Below are 23,573 nucleotides of genomic sequence, written 5' to 3' on the forward strand. Positions count from 1 at the left end.
ACCAGAGGGGATGAAAAGCTAAAAAGTTCTGAATAGTTTAGAGTCTGTCAGTGAGATCCACTTGGTCAAGATTTGGAAAGTAGGAGTCAGAGGCCATTTACTATGACTATGTTAATGGACAAAAGCTCCTGCGGATGGGAGTTCTTTGTAGCAGCCAGACTCCACGTTTTAGTGTTGACAAGACCTGTTTCATGACTATGAGGCAACACTGTGGCACCCACAGCACCAGCTTCCTTTTCTCTGCATCACAGATGGTGACGACCTTCAGTCTCCAGTTTCTGCTCCTACAGCTTTTTCAATGACTTTGTTAGGACTTGATTCTCTGTATTAAATCTCTTTGTTTGAAATGTCTAGAGGAGTTTGTTTGCCACACAGAACCCTGATTGATACAGTATTTAACAGTGATCCAGCTTTTAAAAGTGATCCCCTTTCTAAACAGCCAGATATTGTACACCATTTTATAGGGTAATCCCTTGTACCCCATTTTACTGGGTAACTCCTCTTTCCCCAACTAATCTGAAATACCACCTTTATTGTAGACTGAATTTCCATTTGTATTTTGGTCTGTTTCAGGATTCTTTTATTGACCTATAGTTTGTATTTCTTTTTCCCTATATACTTCAATTCATGGTATGTTTTAATATGTAGTGGGAGTGATCCCTACTGAACCCACACCTAAATTACTATTTTTTTTCAGAAACTTCCTGGCTATTAGATTTTTCTTTTTTTTTTGTGGCTGGCCAGTATGGGGATCTGAACCCTTGACCTTGGTGTTTTAACACCACACTCTAACCAGCTGAGCTAACTGGCCAACTCTGGCTGCTAGGTTTTTCTAGAGGAACTTCAGTATCATTTTGTTGCGTTCCCAAAAAAGTTATTTTGATATTTTCATTGGGTTTGCATTAAATTTCTAGATTAACTTAGGAAAAATTGACATTTTATAATCTTGAAACTTGATATTCAGGAATATGGCATATTTTTTCATTTATATAAATCCTTATAACTTTAAGAACATTCATTTTCTTTATATACGTGCTGCATATTGTCAAAATATCTTATTTTTTGTGGTTCCATTGTGGATTGGATCTCTTATTTTCGAACAGATTTTTTTATATATAGAAAATTATTTATTTTTGACATTAATTTCATAACTTGATACTTTACTAAGTAGTGATAATAAAATAATAATATGCAAATGCTTGCTTAGTGCTTTCTATGTGCCAGGTACTGTTTTTACATGCTTATATTAACTCAATCTTCTCATTTAATATTGTGAGGATAGGTACTATTATCTCCATTTTAAAGCCGAGGAAACTGAGGCACAAAGAGGCTTATATAACTTGACATGGATACATGTGTGGAGAGGAAAGTCTCGGGATTAATAAGCAGCCCTCTTCTTCACATACTGAGCATGAGAATAGTACATGTCCAGTGAGAGGATTAATTTTTGGTGTTTTGGGGATGGGATAGTGATACTTGGCATACATACAAAACAGGTTATCAAGTTGCGATTTAATTTAGATGTATGATGAAGCTGCCTCTCAGAACTGTCAAAAAACAGAATTTCAACAAGTTAAGTTTAATGATCTAATTGGCTTTTATTAGTGCTTCATGAACTGGGCAGCATCCCATCTATGAAAGAGGCACTCCCCAAACTAATCAGGGGAGACAGGCTTTATAGGCAGAAAATAGCTGAAGAAAGCAGAAACAAGGACAAAAAGCAGATTAGTTGTTTCAAAGTTACTCTCCTCGGAAGGGTTAAAGCAGAGAAGACTTCCTTGCTATGCCAGCTCTGGTTGACTGGACCCCTTTTGACTGGTTACTATGAATCTCCTGAGTGGTCTGTTGTTATTGTTTTTTTCAACTGGCCCATTTTAAAGTTCAGTTTGATTATGTGACACCTAGCATGAGTAACTCTGTTTGGTCTGGTCTGTTCTGCCTAGTGCAGGAGCTCAGTCCAAAACAAGGGACTCCGGTAAATTTTATTTAACAGAACTTACACAGTTTAAATTCCCTTTTTTCTCTTAGAATACTGCTATAGATCTTGCTATCTTTCTTATAGTGCCACAGCCTAAAGTAAATTTAGCCACAAAGTCAGAAGTATCTTCAGGCTTGCCTCCACCTTATCTCTTGCAAGGTACCCTAAAGCAATTTTTCAAGCCCCAAAGTTAAAAATATCCCATTCTCCAGCCAGCTAGACAAACAGCAGCTGTTTTAGTTGGCACAAAAATCTAAAGTGGGAATAGATGCAACTCCCTCCTCACTGCTGAGCCAGACTGGGGGTGGTGGGAAACCATCTGTTGACTGTTTGGAATGAATAGAGTTAGGAGGCCTCAGGAAAGGGGGAATGAGCCAATAATCTGCTGCTCTGTCATTAAGGAGGTAATAAATCAGTCTTAAAGAAGCAAATCAAAAGCTTGTTCTGGAATCTGTGTGAAATGTTACAAATTTACTTAATCTCTAGTACAGTTTTAATGAATTGTTTTTCCAAAATTAATCTAGGACTATCGTTTTTGCATATTTCTGACTTTTGAGATTTTTAAACAATTATCATTTATAATAGAAGCATATTGTAAGAATTTCATACAGTACAGAAAATAAAAGTAAAAATTCCTTCCTTGCCCAAAACTCCCAGTTTCGTTTCCTAGAGGTCCAGTGAAGACTTCTCTGTACCTTTCCAGAAAATATGTATGCCCTTTAAAAAACATACACAAATGAGGTGCTTTGTATGTAATGTTAGGCATCTTGCTTTTTTTCCTGTCTTGCAGATAATCCACCTCATTCTTTTCAGTGGCTGCAGAGTAATAATTGTCATTTAGGAACCATCATACAGGATACTTAGATTAGCTCCCCTTGGGGGTGTTACCGTCAGTACTCCAGCGGCCCTCCTTGTGTATATGTCACGGCATATTGTGTAACTTATCTATAATGTAAATTCCTAGTAGAATTGCTGGTCAGAAGATAAGTGCTTTTAGAATTTATAGCATTTGGTGAATAGTATTAAATTGCCTTCCAAATTGTTTGCACCAATTTATACTTCCACCAACAGTGTCATCTAGAGTACCTGTTTCCCTCCATCTTCACTGAGACAGGTTGTTTTTTTCCAAACTTTAATTTTTTCCAGACTAATAAGTAGAAGTAAATTTTATTGCTTTGTTTTGATTTCTTTTATTATGAGTTAGGAAGAATATAGATTTATTTTTTAGCAAATACTTGGTTGCTTTTGATTTTAAGAATCAGAGGTTATTTTTCTTCTCTCTCCTCATTTAAGCACTTAATGTTACCCTTTTCTTAGAGTTTTGGTGTTTTCTCTAGAAAGTCATCTTCCCAATTGTGTAATAAGTAAAATACTTTCTGGGGAAAGATTTTTTTTTTTTTTTTTCTTTTTAATCCTGGTTGCCTCAGGTTGAACTAGTATTTCAGTCGATTCCTCCATCTTCGTGCTTTGGCAAGATCTTCTGCAATAGTTTTAATCATTTGATCAGTAGTTTCTTTCAAAATGGTTGCTGTCCTTAGGGCATGATCCAAAGCTGAGTTCAAAATCTACAGAGGAAAAGTTGACACACTGTAATCACATAAACTTACCACTTTGTGCTAATTGGGTTCTCTCATTATTTAACATTGCAAGGTGGAATTTTTGGATAATTCTGTTTTCCACAGTCTATTTCTGGTTTTGAGGGTTGGTTTCCTAGGAAACCAGTCTGAGATGGAATATATTTGTTAGGGAAAGGGATAGAAAGAGACCAACACGTGACTGATGAGCATGAATCAGAGGGCGAGGTCAGCACCTGCTGGGCTGTTTCCCTGCTGCAGAGAAAAGCTCTTAGGGGCCCATTGAAAGGGACTTGAGGCCATAACCACTGGAGGGGCACCTAGGGATACAGTACATGCGTGTGGAAATGTTTGAAAGTGGCCAGGGGATTAGAGTTGCTGTTTGAAAATAGGAAATTGCTGGCTTCCCTAATCACAGTGTCACTGGAACGGTGCCTTCAAGCCTGGGTAAGGGGAATCCTGTAGCTGAGGCACTACTCACAAAACACTTTCTCCAGGAAATTTCCCCTGGAACCAATTTAGGAATAACACAAACCATGTGGCTGCTAATGTTGTGTCTCTTTAGGTTAGTGCTGAGCACAAAATTGTTTTTAGCAGAGCATTTTCTGAAGCCCCCATACTGTAATAACTTAAAAGCTATCAGTTCTGTGGTCAAGACCAAACTTATGAGTTGCTGCAAGGATTCTAGATTGTTTTTTCCTAAGCCCTCACCTCAGATTTTGTGTCTTCGATGTTATCAAAGTCATGTAAGGATTTGCTTCCAGAAATCTTGCAGGAGTGGAAATGGGGTGAGGGTGTTGCAGGGTCTGAGCTGTAGGTCATGAAAGCCTTAAGATTTTTTCTGGAAGGCAAAAGCACATTGATACTTGCGTCAAGCGCCACCCTCAAGTACACTCTCCTGTTAAGGTCAGCTCTGTGGCTCCATGTGTGTGGGTTGGGGGTGGGGGCTTATGCACCCCATCTTTCATGGCTCTTGTAGTCCTGTGTGGCTGACCACAGCTGAGCTTCAGAAAAAGGTTTTTGCCATGACTATGAGGACATTTCCTCCTAGAATTTGTCTCCTTTTCCTTTAGTACAGAAATAGTCAAGACTCCAAAGAGAACTGCTTCTCGGCCTTTTGGCTAAGATGAAGTGAAGATTCCAAACAAATTTTATTCAGTTTACATTCTTTTGGGGTAAACATTCTACCCTGCATATTTATAAAACAAATGCACACACAAAACTGCTCATTGCAGGCACCTTGGGTTGAGTTCATCCTAACACCAGTGAGCTTACACAGCAAGGAGGCAGAAGGAGTAGAAAACTCAAAGCTGTACCTCTTTAAGTATAGAGGCTCCCCTAGACTACTACACCGTAATTATGATTTTGTCTCTGAGAGATGGTCCAAAGTCTGCACTAGCTACTGTGTTGTTCAGGTCGTGCACTGCACGGCTCTAGGAAGGTTTATTCACATAGTCTGTGTGAAGGGCACTGCCTTGAGTTAAACTCTTCACAACCATGAGTAGCGGCCCTAAGGCACACCACAAGAACTTGCTGGCCAACAGGTCTGTCATGGAGCGGCCCTCAAATCTTCCCCTGGCTTAAGGTTCCCTCTGTTAAGCATTACTTCTGTGGCACATAAAACATGTGTGAGCAATATCACTCCAACAAGTCTCACTTCAAACACTCATGACCTCAAACCCTCCCTTAATCCCTCACCCCCTACCACACTAACTTTAGTTGGTTCTTCAGATTAGTTTAGCACCTTGGATGTATCCTCCAGTTGAGAGGTGGCTCAGCATCAGGGGCCCCTAGCCAATGAAAAACTCTGGGCAAGGGGTGACAGTGTGGTGCAGTGGGAAGAGCATGGGCTTCAAAGTCCTCTCTTCCCATATCCAATCAGTCACCACTATCATCAATATTCATAACAGCCATCACTTGCTAAGTACAGATGCTACTCAACTCACGATGGGGTTACGTCCTGATAAGCCCATTGTGAGCTGAAAATGCATTTAATCTTGTACACCTCACCCACTAAACATCATAGCTTGGCCCAGCCTACCTTAAATGTTCTCAGAACACTCACATTAGCCTACAGTTGGGCAAAATCATCTAACACAAAGTCTGTTTTATAATAAAGTGTTGAATATCTCATGTACACTTTTTTGAATACTGAACTGAAAGTGAAAAACAGAGTGGTTATATGAGTAATCAAAGTACTGTTCTTAACTGAACGTGTATCACTTTTGCACCATCATAAAGTCGAAAAATCATAAGTCACTAGTCGAGGACCATCTATATTTATTATGAGCCAGGTACAATTCATTCTAAGTGCTTTATATGTATTGACTTAATCCTCAATGACTTTGGCACTATTATTATTCCTATTGTGCATTTATATGAGGAAATGGAAGCACAGAAGAGATCGGGTAACCTGCCCAAGGACACAGAACCAAAATGTAAACCCTAAAGTCTCCAAAGACCACATTCTTAAACACTGCACAGTACCATGGTAGTGGGTAGTGGGTTCAGACCGAATGGGTCTGGCTGTAGAGCCTGAACTATTAGCCACTATGCTGCCTATTGGTTCTGCCTCTTAAATAGCTCTTGAATACACTGACTTCTCTCTCTCCATCTCCACCACTCTTGGCCCAGCTACCATCACCTGGAATATTGCACTAACCTCTTATTTCACCTCTGTGTTCCACCCTGGACTCTAGACAGCTAGAGTGATATATAAAACACTAAAAAAAACTTTTAAAACTCCCTGATTTAAAAACTTCATTGGCTTCCCATTGTCCCTAAGCGTCTGAAATCCTTCCTGTAGCTGACAAGCCCCTGCGGAGTCTGGTCCTGCCCACCCCACCCACCTTCCCTCACCAGCCTCATCTTGCCCCACTGCCACTCCCTCTCTTGGGCTCCAGCCACACCATTCCTGAACTTGCCAAGGGCCTTCCTTCCCACATCAGGAAGCTTTCTTAGACTGGAATATTCTTCACTTCTATCCCCACATCTCCTTGCTAGTTTATTCATACTTATCCTTTGGAGCTCAGCTTCTCTGAACCCCCAAATTCGGTCAATAGCACTCTGTATGTTCCCTTCTTGGCACTTACAAAGACTGGCTCTTTTACCAAAAAAGTAAGCTCCATGAGGGGAGGGACAATGGTTGACTTTGTGACTGTGTCCTCAGGACCTAGCACAATGTTCTCCATTTTGACACTCAAATATGTGCTGAATGAATAAATGAATGAATGAAGTATTAGATAGGCTTAGGTCTGAATCCTGGTTCTTCTACTTATGATCTAGGAGATCTTGGATAGGTAGTTAATGCACCAATAAGCACATCATATGCACCCAACCAATAATAGCTGTTTTTGTTATTATTAGTAATAATAAAATAATACTTACTTTCCTGGTGTGGGCTCACACTCATCTTGGAAGGATTTTGAAGTCACACTCTGGGAACAGATCCATTTTGGTTTTGAACAAGCTGGAAAATGTTAGCTATGATTAAATTTAAGCATCAAAAAGAATCCCCAAATGGTGATAATGTATCATTTCCTAAACTTTTCTGTATGAACTAATTATTTCATAAAATTTTAATAAAAAAGAAAGGGAACATAGAAAACAAGGAAATTTCTACCAAGTATTCTGAATTCAGGAAAAGAAATTAAACCTTTTAAAAGGAGTTTTATTAGCGGACATGAGACCAGGATTTAGGTTCCCTAGGTGCCAGCTGTGTGACCTGGGCATGTTGTCTAACTTCTCTGGGCTCAACTACTATATCTGATAAAGGGAGAGCTAATAGCTTCCAAGAGGTTGGACCAAATGGGTTCCTGAAATCCTCTCCAACTTTAGGAGCAAGTATTCTAGGAGTCAGACGTGAACAATTGTATTACTAAGACAATTCCAGAAAATAGAGACTAAACAGAGAAGGAAAAGGTAAGAAAGGCACCTTGGAAGACAAGAAGAAAGCCCGGGAAAGGAAGACAGATCGGTGGCCAACAAATCTACCTTCTCTGTCCCTGAGACTCTCTTCTCCCCTTCCCTTTCCCTCTTCCTCCCTTCCTTGTCTCTGTCTTCCCCTCTTTCGCCCTCCAGGTCTCCTGTCTTATTCATTGGTGAACAGTAGCCAGGCTTCGCTCCCCCTCAGGAGGGTTCCACTGGACAAGGGAAATGGGAGAGACTGTCCCTCCGATGGGGCAGGCAGAGCACAAGCCGGGAAGTCCGGATGTAGTCGTGCTGACCACCCAGACCCGGGTCATGATAACAGAGGCACTAATGAGCTCACTCTTCATTTTTTTTGTAGTCTATGAATATAATTTTGGATGTTATTGGAAACATAGAAACTCAGGGTTAGAAAGGACCACAGGGTCATCTGGTCCAGATCTATTCAGTCTACAGATGTACACCATCTGGACAAAGTACATTGTCTCCCAGTCTGCAGATGGGGTTCATGACCTCCTGCAACAGCACACTCCATTTTCTGTCAGCTCCAGTTGCTGGAAGTTTCTTTTTTAACATTGAGGAAAAGCTGCCTCCCCATGACTTCTACCCTTTTAGTCACTATGTGTTTACTAATGGAGTTCAAGATCACATTTCAGATGACCCAGTTGTATTCCTCACTGGTATACTGGAATCACAGGTCTCACAGGCTGTGGACCCAAAGACCAAGAAGATAGGAAAGAAATATGTCCTGTGGCTTCTGCAGAGTCTTAGTGACTGTCACTTCAAGAGAATACATCTATTTGGAGGATTCAGCAGCTGGGGTGGGCAGGGGAGGCACAGCTGAGGTCAGTCACATAAATGACATTCTTTAATCTTGGACACTGGCAATTGTGAAAGATAAATATTCTCCTTGGTGCCCTGTCCCAGAGAGGGAGAGGAAGAACTCTGAAGGTATGAAGGGAAGGATGTAGCCCCGTAAGAGAACCAGGTACAGCTGTCATTCAAGGAGTGTGTCCTCCCTCCTCGTGTTCCCTTGGCACATTTTGATCTTACTTTTAGCACTTGCCACATATTGCCTTGAACTTTCTTTATCTGGGTGTGGGTTCCTTTCTTTCAATAGACTGTAAACTCCTCGGGAGGGAAGAGTCATGTCTTATTCATCTTTATAAATAAATGTTTGTGGGGTTTTAATCTTTTTTCAATGACAGCAAAATTTTGCATTGGAAATTAGCAATATGACATCTAAGGAATGTAAAAATCATCTGTTTCTCTACATGCTGACTTTTAGCAAGGATATATTTAAAGCTTTTCTAAATAATAACAAGAATAGTGGCAATTTATTCAGTCAGTCATTTGTTCAGCAAACATTTATAATTTGTTTCCAACTTCCACTGGTATAGCGTTAATAATTTCCCACGTCCTTTATCACTGGGATTTCATATTTCCCAGCCCCAGCCCAGCCTCTCACCATCCAGGTGTAGGGCTGGATTTGGAAGTGTCAGGCGAGTGCGAGGGACCCAGGCAGCAGACTGGAGAGGGCAGGGCTCCCCAGATGGAAGCAGCGGCCATGTCATGAGGGTCTCCCACACTTGGAAGACCAGCTCATTGACACAGACGGGTCATGCAGGAGATGTACTTACCAGGTGAAGAATTTTTACTTTCATCTACAGAGGGGTACTGGACAAAGGCACCTCTTTCGCTATGATTTACGTAATTCTGTCCTGGGGTGTTGTATCTATAATGAAATCCTAAAAAGAAAAGATTGAAAATACAATTCATTGCCTAGGAACAACAGCTGCCCCCACTTATGCCTTCCTGAGGCCTGAGTGCGTCTCACCTTTAAGCGGTTCTTTACTGCGATTAGGGGTCCTAGCACTGCAGTCCTCACACTTGTTGCTCTGCAGTCCAGCGCCAGAATCAGAACAGAAGTGGCGTCCAGTATCAGAACCTGAAAGATCTCAAGTTACATGAAGGAAGTGTGAGTTTCTTGATGATAGTCACCAAATGTGGTGTGGAGAGCAGTAGGCACCAAGGTGTTCAGCTAGCTGTGTTACCAAGGGGAGTTGCCAGCCTAAGGGTGACATTTGTGATTCCCTCCTGACAACTGAAAGATGTTTTGTAAGTAACAGTTCTGATATGAGAGTCTCAAGATGTGCCTAGCACATACAGGTGCTTAGTAAAGGTCTATTGAATGAACGGATCTGTGAGAATCTGGCCCACTGAATTATCAGACAATCTTGCATTTGTAGTTGATTTTCCAGATTTGCCCTGATACATCCACATTTTTTCTCTCAGACCCTGCTGTGGCCAAGAGCTTGTGTTTTGTCATCCACACAACCAGAAAGATAGTTTTCCTCTGTGTGACATTCATAAGCCTGTATGGGAACCCGAATCTTAACTCTGCCATCTTAGCCTCTGAGAAGGTCAGTAGCAGATTGGTGCAGGTCTAGAACTTATTCATCAGGCTGTGGGCAGCTGGAATGCATCAGGTGAGGCCAGAGTGTGGGAGCATGGGGCCAGGCAGGTGTTAGGCCTGGGTGGCCAAGCAACATCTCAGCCTCAGAAGAGATGCAGCCAGGGAGCAAAGCCTCTTCCAATGCCTCCTGCCTTGATCACACTCATTTTTAACATTATCTTTCAGAGTATGAATCACAAATGGGATGAGTTTGAAGGCTTGAGGTTGAAGCTTGGCTCCATCACTTATTAGCTGTGATTGTTGAAAATAGGTCCACAAATACTTTGACACTCCCTTTAAAAGGTAGAACCTAGTTCTTCTCTCCTTGAGTGTGGGCTGGATTTAGTGACTCATTTCCAACAAATAGAATAAAGTGGTAGGAATGATATGTAACTTCCAAAAGTAGGCCATAAAAGACACTGATGCTTCCTTGGCATTTCTCTCTTTCTTGGATCACCTGCTCTGGGGGAAGCTGGCTACCGTGTCATAATGACACTCAAGCAGCCTATTGGAGGGGCCCACAGGGCACGGGACTGAGACCTCCTGCCAATGGCCATGTGAGTGAACCATCTTGGAAGCAGATCCTCCTGCCCCAGTAAAGCTTTCAGATGACTGCAGCCCTAGCCAACATCTTGACTGCAACCTCATGAAAGACCCCGAGCCTGAACCACCCAGCTAAGGTGCTCTCAAATTCTTGACCCACAATAACTGAAATAATAAATGTTTGTTGTTTTGAGCCATTAAGTTCTGGGATACTTTGTTACACAGCAATAGATAGTTAGTACACTAGCTCTTTGACCCTAGCAAGTCACTTAATTTGTCTGAGCCTCCCTTTCCTAATCTATAAAATAAAAACAATTCCTACTTTACAGGGGTGTCGTGATGGTTAAATTATACACACTATGTCAACAGTTCTCAAACTTTTGATTTCAGAACACTTTTATACTCTTAAAATTGAACTTCTGTTTATGTGGTTTTTATCTACCATTTTATATACCTGAGGTTAAAACCTCCCTCCACAATGCAGAAGAGCATACAACATTCAGTCAGCTGCAGATGGACTGGCAGAGAGGTATCGACAGATAAATTGCAAGTCATTTTTGCTTGTGTAGAATCATTCAGATCTTCCCAAGATTGAATGGGAAGTTCTGAATCTCCTTTTTTTAGAATTTTAAACAGACATTTAAAAAACATTTTAATTATGATGTCACTTAAAAATAAATCTATTTCATGTTAACAAAATAATAAGTTTTTAATGAAAAATAACTTATCCAAAATAAAAAAAATTTGTGAGAAGAGTGGCATGGTTTTATGTTTTGGCAAATAGCTTCAGTATCTGGCTTAATAAAAGGCAGCTGGATTCCATAGCTGCATCTCCATCAATCTGTTGCAATACTGGCCTTGCACAGATATATAGCTGGTAAAGGCAGAACCTTGTGGTCCTCTGAAAGGGTTTCAGGGAACCACAGGGGCTCCCTGACCATACTTTAAAAGCCTCAACTTTGTTAAAAGCATCTGGTTTAGTAAATGTTCAATCAATGAAACCTATCATTATTATTACTATTTAAAAATATATCATCTACAGAGATGCCAGCATAGAACTAAATGTGACATCACAGAATGCTGAGTTGAAGGAATGCCTGTGGGCACAGGCAGTGTGAAGGTAAGCAAGCCTTGTCAGCTCTCTGGCCCCCAGTTTCCTCGTGTAGAATCTGGGTAGATGAGGCCCTGGAGGTAATTTGCAAGCTCAGGAGCTGCCTGAGCAGGCAGGTCCCCGACCTTACCTCTTCTCCACCCAGGGCAATTCTGCCAGGAGATGTTTCCCTGCTTAAACCATCTTTAGAAAAAGGATCTTATGACTAAAAGTCATTGAATTCCATGAACTGGTGCCCTCTGGGTCTCCTGCCTGCTCAAAATTTCTTTGCTTCTATGAAATGCCTGTGGGCAAGTCGGCAGCAACCCTCTCGTGGCCAGTAACCTTACCAGGCGCAGTTATGGGTCATGTTGGAAGGATGATGATGAACAGACTTGAGGACACTTTGTGACTGAGTCCATGGAGTCCTGTGAGTCCAGCTAGGAACAAGTATTAGCACTTCACCCTACTTGACCACATCTTATTTAAATCTATTCAATGACCAATTCTTTACACTTTGCAAAAAAGAGAAAAAATACAACACCCAACACCCTAGTCGAGGGCAATGCTATCAGAGTGGCAGATGGCAAGCTGGGGCCCACCGTGACCAGACCCCACAGAGAAGGACCCTGAAGACCAAGAACCCACAGCCCCAGGCCCCTCCACTTACTGAGAGGTGAATCTAGGTGCAATGCCTTTTCTTGAGTGACAATTGAAAACCTTCCACAGTTGATCCTTCTGTGGTCTTTTTTCTCCATTTTTTGCTTCCTAAAAAAGGTGCATAAGAGGCCACAGACTTTTAGTACACTTCTAATAGAAACTGGGAAAGTTTCGGTAAAACTGAAATGTTAAATTTCTTAGATGAGAGCCAGAGCCTGGAACAATGTAGGACTGGTGTGTCATCCTCAACACAGAGGTCCCCTCCGTCTGCCTGTTTGAGAGCATCCCTGTAAGAAATTGCACGTAGCACTATTCGGCATGATAGGAATATGTATACAAAACACACAAAAAATAAATGTTTTTTTCACAGAGGATAATGTCTAATCATCACACGCATACACAAAATAGAAATTTGAAGTATGGAATTTTAAAATTTGGAGTTTCTCTCACATTCAATATCCCTTATCAGGGGAAGAAGATTTGCTGTCTGTTAGTACCAGGTCACATGGCTTTGGCTCTATAAGTACAAGCCAAATGTATTCAAAACATCCAGCAAAGTGGGTTTGCCTGGGATCTGAGGCGAAAGGCTATGGGAGCAGGCAGAGTTCATTTCACTCCTATCAGGCCACCAGAGGGCATCAGAAAAGCAACAGCAATTGACATTTATCAGGAGGCTTTTCTGATCTATCTGTAGCTTCAGCCTCCATCCCTTCACAGAAACTCTAACTCCTCCAAAGGAATTTTAATTAATAACAGTTCTTAACAAAGCTCTGGTTCAGCCCCTGGAATACAGTCATAGCCCCCAGGGAAAGTCGCTCATTCTCAGTGTGGAGGGCACCGTGCCCAAGATATCCTGGCATGAATGAGACTATTCCCCTGGGCTGAGGTAGGAGCTTGAGGCATTGCTGGGCAAACATGTACACGTCCAGCTGCGTCCACGCCCGCTGATGGTGGAGAGGGGGACCGGGTTTGGGGTTTGTGGGGTTGGGGCTGAGAATCCAGGCCCTTTCACTCCTCCTGGAAAAACATTCTCTCCTCCTGAGTCACATATTTTCTCACACTTCATTTTCGGTCTCCACCCTCCTCTGGGGCATTTAAACATCTGCTCTCCAATGTGAAAAACTTGGATCTCACTCAAGTGAGTGCAGTCCAGCACATGACTTTACTTTTTCTGCCTTTAAACTCCTTTGTGCACTAAAGTCTTCTAGCCAAATATAACAGCCAAGGGCAATTCTACTGGAGAAGACAGTTTTTCAGCAAGACAAAGTAGCTAAGGTATACTCTTAAATCCAAAATTTTGCAACAGAAATAACATAAAGGGATAAGCATTTTACATTTAACATATATATTATTTATCTACATATATAACAATTTACAAATATCCTGAGAACTGCGTACATCAGAGAGCTTCCTAAAGAACATGTTCCATCAGAGAGACACCCAATCTTCTAACACAGTCAAGAGTAATAGCCCTCCCTTCAGTTAGTCATTCCTCAGGGATTATGTAGTCTACCAAGATTTCAATTCATAAATCACGTACATCTCCTCAACACTCCCCAGCAGTGGATTCACGGTTAGATCTGATTTTACACTTAGTTGTGCTTTTCTTTCTGTCTTGTCCATCATAAAAGTATATTTAGTATGGAACACTGGTCCCTGTCTTGGTACTTATGTGATTCTTCAGGGTCTAGACTAGGAATTTGGAAGAGAAACATATAGTACCTTGAAAGCTTAATCAACGTGTTTTTTAAATGTCAAAATATTTTTATTATATTTAATAAAACCTAAAAAAAAATCCAAAATCTAGACTTTAATTCAATAAATAAAAATAGTAGGCCTGGCATGACTCAGTGAGTAAGCTTCATTAGTGCCCCTTGTGTTTAAAGGAAGCTGATAACTGACATGGTAGTTTAAAGTAATGGCCCACACCAGATGACACATGGTAATTTTTAGCACAAACTCCATGCTGGGTTTTTTATTTTATTTTTTTTTTATGGGCAGAATCTCAACAGAACACTTATGACAGGTGCCCATTCCTGTGGTGGAATGTTTTTCTAACAGGAAGCTTCAGTCTTTAAGACCTTGTCATCTGCTTCCATTAGAGTCCATTATGTATGTGTAATAATGGTTGCTACACAGCTCCTGCCTGCTTGACTCTTGACCTTTCAAAGGTAAATTAGCCGAGCTATGGCCCGAGTCCACAGTGAGCTGGAAGGTAGCACCTCTCCTAACTGACAGAAGCTTCAAATAAATAAACAAGCTTCTGAATCCACATGGGCTTGGTCCATTGAATGCTTCAAAAACATTAAGGAATTCTCCTTAGGATTTTACACGATTTACATACGGCTTGTTACCTCCGGAAGAATTCTTGCTCAGGAAAGGGAAGACATAAGCCCTGAGAAGAGGTGGGACTGGGGGCACAGGTGGGACCCAACAGGAAGGACTTTTGCTCATTTGAGAGAGGACTGACAGTGGGAGCTGGTAGGCAGCGGTCGGTAATCAACCCCCATCCGGGCGATGTTCAAACAGAGCCCAAAGACGCCCCTACGTGTGCTGTAGCCGTGATTCTTCACCAAGGTGCTTATCATAATCCCCCGGGGAGACTTGAGGGCAATCCTCCTACCAGGGCTCCCCCGTGGTGTGCGGATACAGTAGGTGGGGCAGAGGCTTTTTATTTAAAGGTCTCCTTGGTGATTTTGGTGTCGTCCCCAGCTGAGAACCACCGCTAGAGGATTCGTGAGGTGGGAGGGACCCGTGATTCTGTAACTCGGCCAGTGGCTTCAGTGGGTTACCGCCCACTCCCGCTGGAGTTGTCTCCTCAGGACCGACCCCCGCGCCCCCAGTCTGTAGCATAAAGAAGCCCTCACCGTTCAAGGAGCCGGCGGCAGAAGGCACAGCTTGGGCTGGGTGCCGGCGTCCCTGCACGTTCCTGCCTTCCCGCGGGGCCGCTGGGGTCCTCCTGCACCACAAAGCACACGCACATGGGTGTCATGGAGCACGTGACTGTCCCCGGGGCTGCACGCGCACAGCCCAGCAAGCAGCTAGGACCCGCTGCACTCGCCACTTCAGGACGAGAGACATTCGCCAAGCCTCTCTCCCAGACGGAAACCGAGCCCACCCGGGCAGAGGAAGAAAAGAGCCCACGCATCCTTAGTTGCCATCGTGGCCTGGGGCCTAGAGAAAGGAAGTTTCAGCCCTGCCTTGGCTGCTTTCCGCCTCCGAACAGATTTTAAAATCTGGTGTACAGATGAGAGAATACTTTTCCTTTATTTTCTTTCTCTTTACTTTCAAATTACTCCAAACTCCACCAGAGGATGAACAGATTTAGGAAGATAATTTTTAAATCTATCAATCTGACCACACTGGTTAGTATAGGTTTAATAAGCTTTTCCAAAGCCATGTATTCAACTATGAATTAAAACAAGGTTTAGGGACTGTCTAGAGGCCTGTATTATTGATTATGTCCCTTTTTTAAAACATAAAACAATAACACTATTGAACCGACACCACCCAATGTTTTTTTTCCTATGATCTTACCGTTTATGTAAACAGAAAATAAATGGACATTTCCACCATTGTAAACAGTGCTGGCATAAGCATTATTGTACACATAGCTTTTTCCACATTTTGAATTACTTCCTGAGGAAATGTCTGGGCCAAAGGTTGCAAACCATGTTTGTGTGATGACACATACTGTCAAATTGCTTTCCACAAAAGTTGTACAGATTACGTAGCCACCAACAATGTGGACAGCGCAGTTTGACCACACCTTCCTCGGCACTAGGAATTATCACCTGAAAATGTTTTTAATTTAAAAAGGGGGGCACCTTGTATTAGTTAGCATTTCCTCTGTCATTAAAGAGATAAACATTTTCCCATATGCTTATTTATTGGTTGTATTTCCTACTTGTGACTTTCTACTTTATATCCTTTGTCCATTAATTTTTTTGGAAGGTTTCAGCATTTTCTTATTAATAAAAACAACCAGCAGCTGGCCAGTTAGCACGGTTGGTTAGAGCATGTTGCTGATGATACCAAGGTCCAGGGCTCCATCCCCGTACCAGCCAGCTGCCCCCCCAAAAATAATAAGAATAAAGAAAAGAAAAAGCAACCATTGTTGATTGTTCATTATGTATCAGGTGCTTCTCATATAGTTTTCTTTATTACATGCCACCATCCTGGCACATTGTCTCCTTTTTAATGATGAATAATCTGAGGCTCAGAGGAGTTAAGCAACTTGGCAAGGTCACAGAGAGAGGGAGTGGCAGAACTGGGATTTGAACATTTACCAGTCTGACTCACATGTTTGTGTTCTTAACTACAACTCTGCTCTTTTGTGCATTAGAGCACTTGATATAATAAAGATCTCAACTCTGAACATGATTTGCTCTTCATATCTTCCCAGTTGTCTGCCTTTTTAAAGAAAATTATTGATTTGTTTCGCAAACATAAGTTAGTGTTGTTGTGTCAAAGAGGAGGTATAAATGGCCAAGAAACATGAAAATAGGTTGAATTTCACAAGTAGTCAAATACAGATTAATACAATGAGGCACCAGTTTTCACGTATCACTTTAGCAAAAGTTGGAGAAAAAAAAAAAATATCTGGGATGGCCTCAAATTAGAGACAGCAACACTCCTATGCACTGCTATGGGCTGTAAACTTGCATGCCCTCTCTAAAGGCCAGTTTAACAGAATTTTTAGTGTGTACTGTTTTAAACCTTTAACTGCAATCCTATGTTTTTATTCTAAGGAAATAATGATCTATGGACAAAAGTTTGTTTGTAAAATAACGTTACTGAAGCAGTGTTTATAATATCAAAGAACTGGAAAAAACTAAATGTTCGCCAGTTGTTGTTTTATATTCTGATTGTTTAAATGAATCAGGGTATATCCATATTATGAAATATGATGCAGTCATCAAAAATGAAGCTATAGGTTTGTTCTAAGTGATGTGGAGAGATGCCCACAATATAATGTTAAATCAGAAAAGATTATAAAACAATACATATAGTATGATTCCATTTTTGCAAAAATGTGTATATGGAGGAAAGGCTGGAAGGTATATAGTGTATATTTAGATACACACTAAAATATTAGCAATTATTTTTCAGTGCGCTTTTCTTTATATTTTTATTTTCTGATTTCTTTTGCAATAAGTATATATCACTTCAATAATATAAAAAAATTAAGGTTTTTTTCTCTCCATCCTTCCCCATGTTTCCTTTTATCACTGCTAAGCTAACAGGGTTACCCCTACACTTGAAATTAAGGCAGATTTACATTTGCAGAATGGATAGAGGCGCCCTCCACCTGAGTTGGGAGACCTGGACTTTAATATCGCCTGTCATCTGCCCTGGGGAAAATCTCACCTTTCTAAGCTACTCCTCCTTTGCAAAAAGTCTTTGCAAACTGTAAAGCTCTAAATCAACAGAATTGTTATATTATTATTTACTTTTTTTTTTTTTTTTTTTTTGGTCGTTTTTTCGTGACCGGCACTCAGCCAGTGAGTGCACTGGTCAGTCCTATATAGGATCCGAACCGGAGGCGGGAGCGTCGCCACGCTCCCAGCGCAGCACTCTACCAAGTGCGCCACGGGCTCGGCCCCTTATTTACTTTTTATTATAATGTTATTTTAGATCCAGCGATTTTTTTCCCCAGCATTTCCAATTCATTCATGATGAAATAATCTCTAGACCCTTGCTACTCAAAGTGTGGTCCCCCAACCAGAACCAGCAGCATCCGCATCACCTGGAAGCTTGTTAGAAATGCAGAAGTGCAGACTCAACCCAGACCTGTTAAATCAGAGCCTGCATTTTAACAAGATCGGCAGATGATGCCTAGACACGGTGAAGTTAGAGAAGCCCTGGTCTAGGTCCAGTACCCCCAGCCTGTTTTTCCTGAATGCAAAAGAGTGGAAAACGTTAGCAATAGCAGCAGTTATCACAAGCACTAACACTCAGGGTGCCAATTAGCATAAGAGCCATGTGATCTTGATCATGCCAGTTTCAGAGTCACATTCAGCAACACCAGTTACAGCTACAGAGCCAACAGTATGAACAGAAGGGAGCCAGGACCAGGCTGCAGGACATTACCCTGGAATCAGAAGACAGCCTTGTGGCCATTTGATTTGGCTGGTCCTGGGCAGCCGCATTCCCACTCTGACCGTTTAAATAACTAGGTTTAAAAAAAAAAAAGGCAGTTTGAATTTTAGAATCAGTTCTTGAGTTGCCTGGGAACCCCATTTTGGGGGACTGTTTGGCTTTTCTTTAATCTGGTGAAGAATCATCAGAAACTTAATTTGGCATTCCCGGGACGGTAGGGACGAGGAGCCTAAGGTGGAGTGTAGAGGGGACATCACGTGGCCACCCGACCTCCCGCTCCCCAACCCCCACCCCCAGCCGTCCTGCCCCTCGGATCTCAGCCCGGAGGGTGGCAGAGGACGGCGGCCCTCTGGGTGCCGGCGCAGCGGAGGAGCCAGACTCCCGGGCTTTGTCACACGCCGCCCCATCCGCGTCCTGGGCGGGAGCCCGTTGGACCCTCGGGAGGGGCTGCGCGAGGAAGGGGCCTCGCTGCGCTCTTTGCCTGCTGGGGGCTGCGGGGGCGAGACTCACGTCTGCGAGGCCAGCTCGCGGAGCTCCTCGGAGGAGGGCGCCTCCTGCGGCCCCGCGCGGGGCGCCCCTGTCACCTCGCTCCCACACGAGCCCCGGCGCCAGGGAGGGCGGCCAGGGTGTTCCTGGGGCATCTGAGGGGAGCCACACAGAAGAACTTGCCATTAGGGCTGCAGCCCCGCGGAAGGCAACTCAAAATCAGTCAGCGCCCCCTCACCACCCCTAAGACACCACAACATCCTGCCTGGAGTCCTCACCTCCTCATCCTCCTCACCCTCCAGGACTCAGTTCCAATCTCACCCCCTCTGAAATACCTTCACCGACCACCTCTCCCTTAGTAACGCTACCCTCCCACCCTTAGCAATTCCTGCTTATATCCCATTGCTTAATAGTCATGACAGCTAACACTCAAGTAACGCACTTACTATGAGCCAGGCCTTGTTTTAAGTACTTCACATATGTTAACTCATTTGAATGTCCTAACCACCCTGTGAGGCAGGTACTATCCCCATTTTACAGAGGAGGGAACTGAGGCACAGAGGGGTTGAATAACTTTCCCCAAATCACAAAGCTGGTAAGTGACCGTCAGTATTCGAACTCAGGCAGTCTGCCCTCAGAATCATATGAAATGAATGATTATTTCCTGCATAGCACTTTTAACATCCTGTAATTATATGTTAATTTTATTTGTTAAGCATATTTCTCCCTCACAGAAATGTAAGTATCTTGAGGGCAGGCAATTTGTCTGTCTTGTTTATGTCATATTCTCAACAGGTAGAAAAGTGCCTGGCATATAGCAATAAATATTACTGAATGAATGAATAATACTGGCAGTAGACTCTCTGTTCAGGGCCCCTTATCAGAAAGTTAGAGAGTTATCATCTCACAACAGTTGCTGCAAACTTCAGACCAAGTAAAGAAGAGCAAATCCAGACCCAAGGCAGTTGCTGGGCATGTGGCTGGGCTGACTCACCAGGCTTCCTCACACCACCCTGAAGTGCTTCAGCTTCCGGACTAGCAAGACAACATGCTGTGGACCTTGGGTACTGCTTGGGAAGCACTGAGGTGGGCTGTTAAATCCACATGGCGCAAGGCCAACTACACTGAGCATTCACGCTAGACCGAGCATTCACGCCAGACCGAGCATTCACGCCAGACCGAGCATTCAGGCACATGTTCAAAATAAGAAGATGAGCACAAAGGCACAAAGACCAAGACACAGTGCTGTGCGAACACAAAGGCCCAGCAAAGAATTCTGCCTGAGGTGGGGGGCTGGGTATCAAGGGTCCATAAATCACCTAACTCTGAAGCTGGGTCTTAAATTTTGCCAGGCAAGTAAGATTTTGAGGAGGCAAATACACTTCTTTGGAAGGGCTAACATTTATATAATCTTCATTATCTTGTCCTCATTCGAGTTTTAAAAATCAGCCAAAGGCTGAATCTTCTAATACTACATGAAACTAAAGAGTCCATTTAAGGCAATTATTTAGATGATTTAGTTTCTCAAAATTTTCATTTAGTCTGACATGCTCTGATAGTGGAGCCTACAAAAACAAAAAGTGTAGAAAAACAGGGATGATTGATTGAACTCCCAACCTTCCATGTGTAGACAATCCAACAGAATTTAATTCGAGAGAAGGAGAATGCAGAAGTGGACTCATGGAAAATAATTATTCCACCGAGGGTACTATTCTTTATTTAAAGGAGGGAATGCAAAACTATTAAGAAGAAAAGTTATTTTTTCCTGGCACAATCCACAAAAATTTTGCTATTCATCCAGAAGAAACAGCTCTTCAGTGATTATCATTTTAAACTGCATTGTTACATCCTAAACTAAGGAAATGTTTCAAAAACCAACATGAGAAATAGTTCCTAATTTTTAAAAGTTGATTCCATTTTAAATGACATGATTCATAGGACTTCGGAAAGTGAAGTTTTCATGAAATACTAAAAGTGAATTCAGTGAATCCATGAATTAGGATTCTACACATGCATAAACACCATTTTTCCTGGCACAAAATTAGGCTGTTGCAGTATTACCTCATTTGAGGGTGAAGAGGATATGAATGCCAAGTCATGCAGGATGAATGGAGAACTCATAGGAAGAGAAAAGGCTGATGTATATTTGCTTTCATCAATTTTCTCTTTAATGTCCTCAAGTAGCATCGCCAACTTGAAGATTTCGCCTTCCACTCTTCTAAGTAAACATAAACAAACAGGCATCTTCTGGGGTATGCAGTCAGCATTCTAATTAGTAACAACAGTTCTTGAGTATAGCATTGATCTGTTATTAACGTGGCCTGTCTTCTGGCAGGAAGGATAATGAACACCCGCCCTGACTGGCATCCTGTTTTTTCACTCCAGGGTGCTAATCCTCATTTGCTGTCCACTAGCTGTGTTTCTTTGGGTAAATCATTTAAACTTTCTGGGCTTCCAATGTCTCAACTATAACCTGGGATAACAAGACCTTGCTTATCTGGATCTGATGATTTCAAGATTCCTTACAGTTTAAGAGCTGTGAATCTATGGAAATAATTGTTATGCCAATTAAAAAAGAAGAAGGACTTAAAATATCTGAATAATTTAATTAACAAGTTTTTCTAGTCTATATGAATATACATACATGTGTATATAAACATACATTTTACCTAGCAAAGAGAATCCATTTCTTTAAATCCTTTACATTTTCAAAAATTACCTTGTAGTAGTCTACGAAGAAAAATCTCAACAAATTCCAAAACAAAAAAATTATTATACCACCTCCATTTTCTGATTACTAGAAATTAACAACAGAAAGCCCCCCCAAAACCCTATCTAATTAGAAATTTTAACACATCTAAGTAACCTTGGGTTAAATAAAAAATTAGAGATATTTTACAAGTGGATAATAAATGAGAAAACAGCATATGAAAACCAATGTAATGCAGTTAAAGCAGTGCTCTGAGGAAAATGTATAGTCTTAAAATGCATTATTGGGAGAAAAGTTTAAAAATCAATAAACTAATATTCAAAACAGGCAGAAAAAGAAGTGTAAAATAAGCCCAGGAAAAGAAAGGGACTCATAAAGGTAAGCATAAATAAATGAAATTTAAAAGAATTTGATCAATAAAATAAAACATGTTTTCTTTGAAAATATTTATAAAATAAGCCACTGGAAAGTCTGACTGAAAAACAATATTAAGAATGAGAAAGAAAAAATATCAAGACCTATCTTAAATCAAAAGGCATTGATCAACTTTATATCAGTTTTAAATCTAGATAAAATTTAAGATTCTATGGAAATATAAATTACTGAAATTTACTCAAAAAGAGGTAGGAAATATAAAAAGACTAATAACCAGGGAAGAATGGAAAAGAGCCTCAAAAGTGTACTGCCCAAAAGGCACCAGGTTCAAGTAGGATTATGGGTGAGTTTTACCACGACTTTAAGTAACAGATAATTCTTATGTTATTTGACTCTTCCAGAACATAAAAAGAAAAGGGAATATTTCCCAATTCACTCTAAAGTTCAACATTAGGATATTTATTAATATATTCCACCACATTAATATATTAAAGGAGAAAAACTAAATAAATTTCTACATCCCATTTGATTAAACATTTCTCTAAATTAAAGGGCAATAAAACCCTAATTCTACAAAGCTAGGAATAGAAGGAAACTTTCTTGATGAAGCTTATCTACTTGAACCTATAGCAATGATCATACTTGGGAGAATTCCTGTTACTGTCACAAATATTCGTGAATTCCTGTTACTGTCAAGAATGCTCTCTTTCCCTAGTATTAATTATCCAATATTGTTCCAGAAAACCTAGCAAATGAAATAAAGCAATAAAAAAATGAGATACATAAGAATTGGAGGGAATAAAAGAAATAAAGTATAAATATTTAGAGGAAAAATCTAATAATATTTTCAGATGCTATGACTGTCATACCTAAAAACTAACACAATCAACTGAAAATCAAAACACTGAGAACAGAATTGCATAAGGTAGCCTAGTACAAGTTAAATATACAATTTTTGACTTCCAGTCAAGATGGCAGAATAGACGGTCCCCAAAGTCACTATCTCCCACAAATCAACCAATTTACAACAATAAGAAAGCAATAACAGCCAAGCTTGGGCTCCTAGAGCTCAGGAGAAGAGTAAGACAGACCTATGGAGCTCATGAAGGCAGGAGAAGCCACGTTGAGAGAAAGAAAAAACTGCTCAGACTGTTTTGAGCCACAGCTGCATCCAGGCTGGAGCCACTGTGCACACAGAGCAGGAGCCAGCAACAGCTACAGTTGTGCCCTTTGGATGAAGTTGCTTGGAGGTGGCAGGGGAGAAGAGGGCCTTGGCGATCCCCAGGACAGCAAGACCACTAATGGAGTTCCCATGGACCCACATAGAAGTGAGGAGCCACAACAACTGAAGAAAAGGAGCCACTCAGAGGCCGGTGAGTCATCGCAAGGGATCGACGCATGGCCTATCCCATGGGAAGTATTTGCAGCACAGGTGTTAGGGGAGATGGGCCCACAAGGAGAACACTGGGGCACAGCAAGGACAGCTGCTCTGCCCCCCTATCAGCAAAGGATCACTCAGAGGAGACTGGTCAGGAATATAGAATTGCATGGGTGCAGTTTGATGAAAAGACTTAGGCCCAGACCAGAGTTTCGATCTCTCAAGAGCCAGGAGTACCTATAAAGTCAACACTAAAACCTGAGCTGCATAAAAACCTTCCCCAGGGAGTCAGCAG

At 41.6% G+C, this 23,573-nt stretch overlaps 1 protein-coding gene across 1 annotated transcript in view; it reads right to left on the reverse strand.

The window, feature by feature from the left end:
* Positions 1 to 3,411: 3,411 nt before the first annotated feature.
* AKNAD1 (AKNA domain containing 1) overlaps positions 3,412 to 23,573 on the reverse strand; it is a 30,502-nt gene continuing 10,340 nt past the window's right edge. Inside the window, exons 6-15 of the mRNA XM_063107139.1 lie at positions 20,877 to 21,033; positions 18,840 to 18,970; positions 18,321 to 18,402; positions 15,095 to 15,186; positions 12,238 to 12,335; positions 9,317 to 9,427; positions 9,120 to 9,227; positions 6,940 to 7,021; positions 4,264 to 4,393; positions 3,412 to 3,543 (exon numbers count right to left, since the gene is read on the reverse strand). Of these exons, the coding sequence (XP_062963209.1) occupies positions 3,412 to 3,543; positions 4,264 to 4,393; positions 6,940 to 7,021; positions 9,120 to 9,227; positions 9,317 to 9,427; positions 12,238 to 12,335; positions 15,095 to 15,186; positions 18,321 to 18,402; positions 18,840 to 18,970; positions 20,877 to 21,033 (1,123 nt within the window). The remainder of the gene's footprint in view (positions 3,544 to 4,263; positions 4,394 to 6,939; positions 7,022 to 9,119; positions 9,228 to 9,316; positions 9,428 to 12,237; positions 12,336 to 15,094; positions 15,187 to 18,320; positions 18,403 to 18,839; positions 18,971 to 20,876; positions 21,034 to 23,573) is intronic.

The sequence above is a fragment of the Cynocephalus volans genome, chromosome 8 (genome assembly GCF_027409185.1).
Source record: "Cynocephalus volans isolate mCynVol1 chromosome 8, mCynVol1.pri, whole genome shotgun sequence".
NCBI classification, from domain to species: domain Eukaryota; kingdom Metazoa; phylum Chordata; class Mammalia; order Dermoptera; family Cynocephalidae; genus Cynocephalus; species Cynocephalus volans.